Raw genomic sequence first — 9,129 nt, 5'->3', positions numbered from 1 at the left:
GAATCTGTGGCTTTAAAACTTGCGTGGAATTAACTGCGCTGGTGTGAACCAGGGCTATGGATTAAAAATCTGTAGTGTCCTTTCAGAGAGCGATATTCCACTTTAAGGGCTAGCTTACACTTGCACCATACAAGTCTCCGGATCGGCTTTGTTAAAATTCTCTGACCGTCAGGCAAAGCTCCTGTCACTAAATAAAATGGTTAGCTTACAGTCCTGTTTACACCTTGCTTTTTCTTGGGGCTTCAAGTGAGCTTTGCCATAGACTTCTTTTATGGAGGCTTTTTAGCACCATTAAAGGGGTTGTAAAGGTTCGTTTTTTATTTTCTAAATAGGTTCCTCTAAGCTAGTGCATTGTTGGTTCACTTACCTTTTCCTTTCGATTTCCCTTCTAAATGTTTTTTTTCTTAGTTTTCTTTTTCTGAATTTCTCACTTCCTGTTCCTCCTCAGTAAGCTGTTCTGGCTGACTAACCACCAGCTCGGATGATGGTGTGAAGTTTACTGGGGAGAAACAGGAAGTGAGATATTCAGACAAAGAAAAAAAACATTTAGAAGGGAAATCGAAGGAAAAGGTAAGTGAACCAACAATGCACTAGCTTAGACGAACCGAAAAATGTAGAAAATAAAAAAAACAAACCTTTACAACCCCTTTAAAGCTACATGGGGGGGGGGGGGGGGGGGGGGGGTATAACTTTTGAAGCAAAAGCAAGGTGTAAACAGGACTGTAAGCTAATAATTTTATTTAGTGACAGGAGCTTTGCCTGATGGTGCTTTAACAAAGAGTGTCTGAAGCCTTGTTTTGAAGCAAGTGTAAATGAGCCCTAAAAGTATCTATTTGTAGCAATCGGGAGAAAAAGAACATCTGCAGTAATGTAGACTTTAACGCGGAAGTTCACCCCAAAAAGGGGAAGTTCTACTTTTAGGGCCGGTTCACACAACATGCTGTCCATTGCGTGTGTGTGTGTGTGTGTGTGTGGTGTTTTTTTGTGTTTTTTTTTTTTTTTTTTTCTGCATTAAAAAAAGAATGCACTGATGTGTTATATGGTTTCCAATGGCATAGTTCACACCAGTGCAGTCAGTTCCAGAAAGAAAAGTAGAACATGCTGAATTTTTCATGCACTGGACTGTACTAGAACGCAGTAAAACATGCACATGAATGCATCAAAAACGCACTGGACCCCAGTACAGTGGGGAAAAAAAGTATCTGGAATGCATTTAGAAACGCATCAAAACACGCCAAAAATTTGTTTTTGTGCATTCAGAAAATCATGCGGAATGGTTCTGGAGTGCATTTTTTGAGGTGTGATCCAGCCCTTAATCCTCCTGGCGGGTCATTTTATTCGGGAGGTGGGGGCGGCGCAGGTACACATTCCCACTTCCTTAAAGCAGTCTTTTGGAACACCTCACCTATGGGACCATTCAGGAAGCACATCGTGGCTCACTCATGCGCAGTGGGCAGCCAGCTGTGCAGCCGAAAGTGGCATAGCCGGCTGTTCAGTTGGATGCCGGCACCAGGAATCCTGAAGTATAGTGAAGAACTAGCCCTGGTAAGGATGGTGCTGGATCCATGGACAGGTAAGTGTTCTTTTATTAAAGGTCAGCAGCTACAGGATTTGTAGCTGCTGACTTTTGTGTTTTTGAGACCTTCTCTGCAGGAGAACGTCTCAAGAATGAGGCAAACAATGTCAGCCTTACAGACCAATCAGTCGATCTCGTTGAGAGAGGTTTCAAGAGCGATGGGTCTTATGACCTCTTGCTTTCCCACAGTGCCATGGGCAAGATTTCATCAATTCCCATTACAGCTGTTTCTATTAAGGAACTGGGATGGAGACGCAAGTTCCCTGGAATCAAGGGTCGTCTTACCCTCCAGGGTAAAAAGAGGTGCTGTTTGTCCACCACCACAAGCTTAACATGGGCCATTCCTATATCCCATCTCAGCAACACAATGGCACAGGGAGAATGGTCTTCAAGGGAAGCAAGAGCTTCATCGAAACAGCCACCAGGGGTTCAGAGAGCCTCGCAGGCATTTCAGACGGAGATCGGGGATCACAATCTACAGATTCTATCCGACAAGATCTCTACGGTTAAGTACCTCAACAAACAGGGAGGTACGAGTAGTTGGATACTTCAATCTATCGCCCAGGAGATTTTATTATGGGCAGAATGGAATCTAGCCTCAATTACTGCAGTGCACCTGAAGGGGACGCAAAACTGTCTGGCAGATTATTTCAGCCACTACCGGGTATGTCGAGACAATTGGTCCCTTCATTCTGAAATCTTTGCGGGTCTCACGACAGATAGGAAAGTCCCGAAGCGGACCTGTTCGCAGATCACAACAGTCGCAAGACAGAATTTATTTTCTCTGAACCCAGCTGATCGATCATTGGGGATCGATGCTCTGATGAATCTGTGGCCATTTGACCTCTGTTACACCTTCCCTCCGATCAGGCTAATTCCGGAAGTTTCTTCTAGAAGAAACAGATCTTATCCTAATAGCCCCTTTCTGGCGCAAGGGGCCATGGTTTTCCCTGTTACAGACTCTAGTCTGATCCTCCACTGAGTCTTCCGAAGAGACAACTTATCACAGGGTCCAATGTCGCATCCACTGTGGTTTCCTTAGACTTGACGGCCTGATATCTGAAGAAAAGATACTAGGCACCCAGGTGTTCTCTGACAGAGTAGTCAAGACCCTGGTAAATTGTAGAAAACTGGTCACTAGAGCCATATATTCCAAGGTTTGGAAGAAATGTAACTTGTGGTTATCTGAAAATCAAAAATGAACTCATGATGTTGCTTTTTTAAAAAAATTTTTTTTTTTTTTTTTTTTTTTTTTTTTTTTCCAAGAGGGTGTTGACTAAGGTCTTTCAGTTAGCTGCAGTCTGTACCCTTTTAAGGTATTATCGGTGTTTTTGTCCAATTTTCTCTTGGAAAATACCACTATAGCTAGATTCTTCTTCAAATAGATTTCTAGGTCCGGCCAGTAGTGGTTAGAAGTTGTCCAATCTGGGGCCTGTCCCTGGTGCTTCAAACTCTGGTAGAATTCCCTTTTAAGCCCCTAGTGAATATTTCAGTTAAGTTACTTACCTTTTTTAAAAAAAACAATTTTTCTTGTGGCAATTGCCTCAGTTTGTAGAGTAAGTGAGTTACAGGCCCTATCGGTGGGGGAGCCTTTCCTCACAATTTGAGGATTGGGTTGTTATTAAAACTGATCCAGGATTTCTGCCTAAATTGGCCAGTACATTCCACAGATCCCAAGGCATTGTACTGCCAACCTTTTGTAGTTCGCCAATAAGCGACTAAGAAGAAAAAAAAAAACAAACAAACCCTAAAGACGTGAGAAGAATTGTCGTCTACCTTGAGGTCATCGAAACCTTTAGAAAAACAGACCCCTTGTTTGTCCCACTTTTCAGGAGCACACAAGGGAAAGAGTGCTTCTAAAACCACCTTAGCTTTGCTTATCCATCTAGCCATTTCTGAAACGTACAAAATTAGGAAGTTTCCTCCGTCTTTTGTCACTGCACATTTAACAAGAGCCTTGTCTGCGTCTTAGGCGGAGAGGGCTGGAGCCTCACCGGAACAAATTTTCAGGGCTGCCACATGGTCCAGTTTTTCGTCCTTCATTAAACTTTATCGCCTGGATCTCCTATCTGCTTGGGAGCAGGCGTTTGGTCGTAAGGTCCTTCAGGCAGTTGTCCCTCCCTAGACTGGTCATTTCTGGCTCATTGTCTCGAGGGCTTTCCTGGAAGATGCTTAGAGAAAAGCTGAGTTAGACTTACCAGTAACTCCTTTTCTGAGAGTCTTCCAGGACAGCCGGATTCCCACCTGGTTTTGTCTTGAAGTTATGTGTATTATGCATATGTTTTACAGGGACGTCCTATGGTTCTTGAATACTGACATGGGGCCTGGAGGACAGCCATTTTATCTGGTGGGGGTTAACGTGTCTCTCTTGTCCTGGTAGGAGGAGCCCTAAGTCACATGGGCTGTCCTGGAAGACTCTTAGAAAAGGAGTTACCTGTAAGTCTCTAACTCGGCTCCCCCCAAGATTGTATTGTGCTTTTTGTTTTTTTGTGTGGTTTTTTCATAGGTCATGTGACTCAAGCACCCGTATTATATTTTTGTGTTTCTTGCTGCATTTTCAATGGGGAGGTGTGTCTTTGGTGCGGCTATTTTTTCTGACCAAAAATGCAGAAGGCAAGATTTTTAACACCACAATGGACCAGTGTGAAGAGAAGACATACATAGAATTTTAAAGGGATATGTGTTTGTTTTTTTTCTTGAGCTTTTCTTGTGCTAAAGGTGCTGATAATGGCCAGAAATAAGATCCTATTTATTTAAATTCATGATATTTAAAAAGTCGAATGCAATACAATATCTTATCTCTTATCGTCTCTTCTTATCTCTTATTATCTCTTCTTATCTCTTATCTCATCTCCGTATATAGTTATTTCCTGTGTTGTTTTGTTTGCCTTACCTTGTAATGACTCACATGTTGTAGCTATGTCCATGGTATTTGTTCACCTAGGTAAGGGATCTTCAAACTATGGCCCTCCAGTTGTTCAGGAACTACAATTCTCATCATGCTTAGTCATGTCTGTGAATATCAGTTTTACAACTCCTCATGGGATGTGTAGAGCTGTAGTCTGATGATCCCTGACCTAGGTTGTCCCTTTTTGGCTAAAGGGAAAGGCAATATTTTTCCGGGGCATGCATAGATATTTTCAGTGTTGAATTACAAATGTGGAGAAAACACAACTTTTTCTCTTCTTTGCACTGCTTGCTTGTGTTTATCAGATCTACTTACTGCACCAGTGCTAGACACAGGGAGGATTGTGTGATATGTAATTTTCTTTACAGGAAGTGTCAGTTCTTAGACTACAGACGGGTCATTGACCTGTGCAGTGCCAAGCTGCATGCCCTAAAATAAGTATGGGTGCTTTTGTTTTTTTTGACATGCTTGACTAGGTGGATGCAGCGTCTTCCCCCTACCAATGGCTCAGACTGAGAACTGAGCGATCAAACACCGCCAATCGCTCCTGTTCTCAGCGCTATGTGAACAGAGAGCTGGTGGCTGTCAATCACCGCTGTCTGCTGTATTGGTAACTACTTACAAGGGAGTATGCCTCTATTTTGGGAGGTAGGGGTGCAATCGATCGTCACCGATCCGTGATCCAAAGGGATCACCCCGCTCGGATCGGCACACGCCGCGATCCGCGGTCTCGGCCTTAGGAAAGGCCGCGGCTTCAGCCTAGCTCCGAAGCGGTGGCCATCTTTCTACACCCAGGCCGTTTTACACTGTGACCGCACCGTCAAATGATGGAGCGATCACTTGTAAACAAACCGGCATCATGTAATGACGCCGGTTCCTCCCTCCCCTCTCTGTACTGAGCTGTACAGTGGAGGGGAGAGATCGGTGTCGGCAACGCTGTGGGCTGCATCTGTAGTGCCCACAGCGCTGCTCTGTGACAGCTATCCCTCCAAACCCAGCCAATACTCTGCCATACCCAGCCATGCTCAGCCAATATTACAGTGGGGGAGATTGTGGATATTACAGTGGGGGAGATGAGGATATTACAGTGGGGACTATATGGTTGTGGAATTTTCACAGGTTTTTGCAAATTCAATTCTTATTTGCTGATCCGAAAAAGTATCTGATCCGTGAGTTTTTTTTTTTTTTTTTTGATCCATTGCGCCCCTAGCAGGAGGTAGGGGTAAGGTATTCAGAACCCAAGATGGGTACATGTTAGAAGTGGGGGAGCGCGTGCAGGAAATTTGCCCAAAATTCTATGTATATCTTATGCAGGTGAAAAACACAAAGGGGTGGGTAGGAAGGTTTAGATTACCTTGATGTAGGTTTGGTTGCACTCCTCTCTGCTGCTTGGGGGGGGGGGGGGGATGCTGGTGGCATGTCCCAGACCCTTACAGATGATACATTTCCATGTTTAAAGTGTTGTGAACATATAAAGAATGTAGTGATTCATTTTTTGGAGACTTCATCATTAATCATAAATTTAATTGCAGATTTCCGAGGAGCTGCTGAAGGAGCGAGACAAACAGGCGAAATGGAACAGCATCCCTCTGCTTTTACACAAATTATATGAGGGCAGTCACCCCAACAGTGACTTTTCCAAATGCCAGGGAATCTTGAAGGTAAGGGTTGTTTTTTTTTTTTTTTTTTTTTTTTTTTTTTTTCTTTTTTTTTTTTCCCTAGAACAAAAAAATTGTAAATATGATTCCTTCCTACACTGTAACTTTTTAGCGTTTGGTTAAAGTAGAACTGTGGTCAAAGGAACAAAGTGACCTATAGGCCTCATTCACACGGACATAATTATACAAACATCCATGAGAAGGGCTGCCTATGCATCTCGTGCAGGCACTGATGTTCTATGCATACATGTGCAGGCAGTCCTATTTATGTGTATTGTCACACAGCAGCTGCATGGGCACAGCTGCTGGTCACAATTTTAATAGCCATGCAGGGACAGGTCCATGAGAGCACACTGTCTGCGGGGACATGCGCCTGCTCAGCTGTCATATTGGAAAAAGCAGCTGTGTCTGTGCAGCTGCTGCATAACCAGTAGACATGTATTTGACTTCCTGCACATGGATGCATGGAAAACCTGTGCATGCGTTGCTGGGGTGCGGTCATAGACATGGCCGTGTGAATGAGGGCGCAAGATTTAGAACCATAATACCTAATTTTAGTGCTTAGCTCATCCACTCGTTTTCAGCTTCATTCACCAGGGTGGCAATGCTGTGCGCTCTGAAGTACAATCACTGCAGTGTTCTGTTGTGTCCTATTGTGGGGATTTCTCTTCACTTCCTGTCTCATAGATAAACAGGAAATCCCCTGCAGATTATCTGCTTCCCAACCACCCACTGCAGTTGTACTAGAGCAAGGTGGCAGGAGACTGACATGTCACTGCAGTTTAACTGCAGCCTGGCAAGGCTGCACATGGACGCTGATAAGGCTACATTGATGGCCATTTAAATGTAAGTTGTTTTTTGGGGGGGTTTTTTGTGTGTGTTTTTATACAGCAAAAAATAAAAACCAGAGGTGATCAAATACCACCAAAAGAAAGCTCTATTTGTGGGTGAAAAAAATACATCAATTTTGTTTGGGTACAGCGTCGCACCACCGCACATTTTTCAGTTTAAGTGACGCAGGGAGGTATCGCAAAAAATGGCTTGGTCAGGAAGTGGGTAATTCCTGGTCTTTAAGTGGTTAAAGTAATTCCTTGGGGACCCCCAGGCCACCAGAACAAGTGTCCCCATTGGATTTCCCCTCTAGTACTTTACTGGGGACAACCTAAAATGTGGGATTTTCATTTACTTTTAATGATTGTAACTATATCATGTCCGGGACAGGAAATGTTGTAACTAGTTGCCATGTTTGGAACGCAGCCATGACAGCTTGGCTAACCTTGTAACATTACAGAAGAATCTGAACCCCCTCCTTCCTCCTCCCTGTCTTAGGAATCCAAAGCTTTTAAAATTTCAAAAGGAAAGAGAGGTTATCTCAGCAGAGGAAGCAGAACCAGGCTAGGTCAGTAAACAAGGCTCATGTTGCCTGGCGGGATATTCAGGCCTGTCATAAAACTGCCACCCTCTCCATTCAGAGAACCAACAGATACCTGTCGTAAATACCTCAAACCACATAAAGTGCAGACAGATTAGTAAAGTTCTGAAACATCACAATGTTTCATAACTTCCAAAGTAATAATAGCACAGCCATAATATGGACATATTTAGTTTCCTCAGATAATTTTGTAACATTTCAAGTCCAGACGCCCCTACGTCAGGTCATATGGGAAGCCACTGGGACCCCTTACTCCTCATGGGTAACCCTGAAATGGGAAACCTGTCATATGTGGACTTGTTTTGAAGCAAATATCATGCTGATCACTAAAATGGATTTCTGCAGTCTATAAACAGATAGGCAGAGATATGAATATGTATCACAAAGTGTACCTGGGACAGGGTCATGAGTGTAGACACCTCCCAGCAACCAACCCCTAAACAAGATGACCAGAGGATTGGTCGTTGTCAACACCCCCTTTGATTTGACAGAAAAGAGGAGAGGCCAAGGCAATGGTCAGTTCTCCTTTTACCATCCAAGCAGGAAGATCTGCGAAGTCTGAGAACTGATTTACCTTTGCTCATCGATCGAACTCTGATCAACCCTCAGACATTAATTGCAAGTATTCTTCCTTCCCAATTTTACCTTATTTCTTTGGCTGTATATTGTCTTTATTTTTTTGAAACATCCTTTTTCTGTAAATGTTTTATTTGCACCAACCTTGACCTTTTCATAATAAATCCTTATGTTGAAAATTGTTAACCTTGTCTTTAACCACTTGAGATCCGCGCTATAGCCAAATGACGGCTACAGCGCGGATCTCCTTTTCCTGGACGACGTCAATAGACGTAGTCCCGTGCACGAGCGCCCTGCGCGCTACCTTTGATCGGCGAATCTACGAGACTCGCCTGATCACCGCAGGGATCTGACACCCGCGTTCATCACAATAACCAGGAGAGGATAAATCTCCCAGACAGCAATAAAACGGACAGCAATAAAAAAAACTGGCAAGCAATCTAATCCCTCTGTGCTCTGTTTTTATTTTTGCTTAAATTATTATTTTTTTATTTTATTTTTTTAACTGATCAGTGTTAAGGGGCCCTTAGTGCCGGGCTTCACAAATTTTGCTTTGGGGGTCACAGGTTCTCTTTAATGAGACCCTGCATGTCTCCCCTGTGCTCCAATGAATGTAATGCAATGCGCATTGCATTATTCTTTCTCGGCCTCGATGGCCGGGGAAACTGAACGGGGATCCAGCAGAGATGTCGCACGTCCCGGGTAAACAACTAAAAGGAGAGGAAAGGGGACAGCCCAGCGGCAGCTTGGGCGCCAGGAGGAAACTTGCAGGCGCCTGGCCTGGGATTTGTCAAGCCGTGCCTAATGCCCCGTACACACGATCCGAAGATCGTACGATAATCGGATCGTTAGTGCAGAGCTTTCGAGAGCTGATTATTATTCTATCGGACATGCACGGAAATTTTTTTCGTACGATGCCAGATCGTACGATTTTCGTTTTAATCAGTACAGCTATCGTTCGAAAATGCATTACAACACG

At 43.8% G+C, this 9,129-nt stretch overlaps 1 protein-coding gene across 2 annotated transcripts in view; it reads left to right on the top strand.

Annotated features, from left to right (window-relative positions):
- The window catches only part of TRPC4AP (transient receptor potential cation channel subfamily C member 4 associated protein), a 100,189-nt gene that overhangs the window by 2,123 nt on the left and 88,937 nt on the right, over nt 1-9,129 (top strand). For both annotated transcript variants that reach the window (XM_077458987.1, XM_077458988.1), the window contains exon 2: nt 6,017-6,145. In XM_077458987.1, the coding sequence (XP_077315113.1) occupies nt 6,017-6,145 (129 nt within the window). The remainder of the gene's footprint in view (nt 1-6,016; nt 6,146-9,129) is intronic.

Source organism: Lithobates pipiens, unplaced genomic scaffold (genome assembly GCF_037356315.1).
Source record: "Lithobates pipiens isolate NorthernLeopardFrog02 unplaced genomic scaffold, aLitPip1_a1.2 Scaffold_28, whole genome shotgun sequence".
NCBI classification, from domain to species: Eukaryota; Metazoa; Chordata; class Amphibia; order Anura; family Ranidae; genus Lithobates; species Lithobates pipiens.
This window is presented reverse-complemented; position numbering and strand designations above follow the sequence as displayed.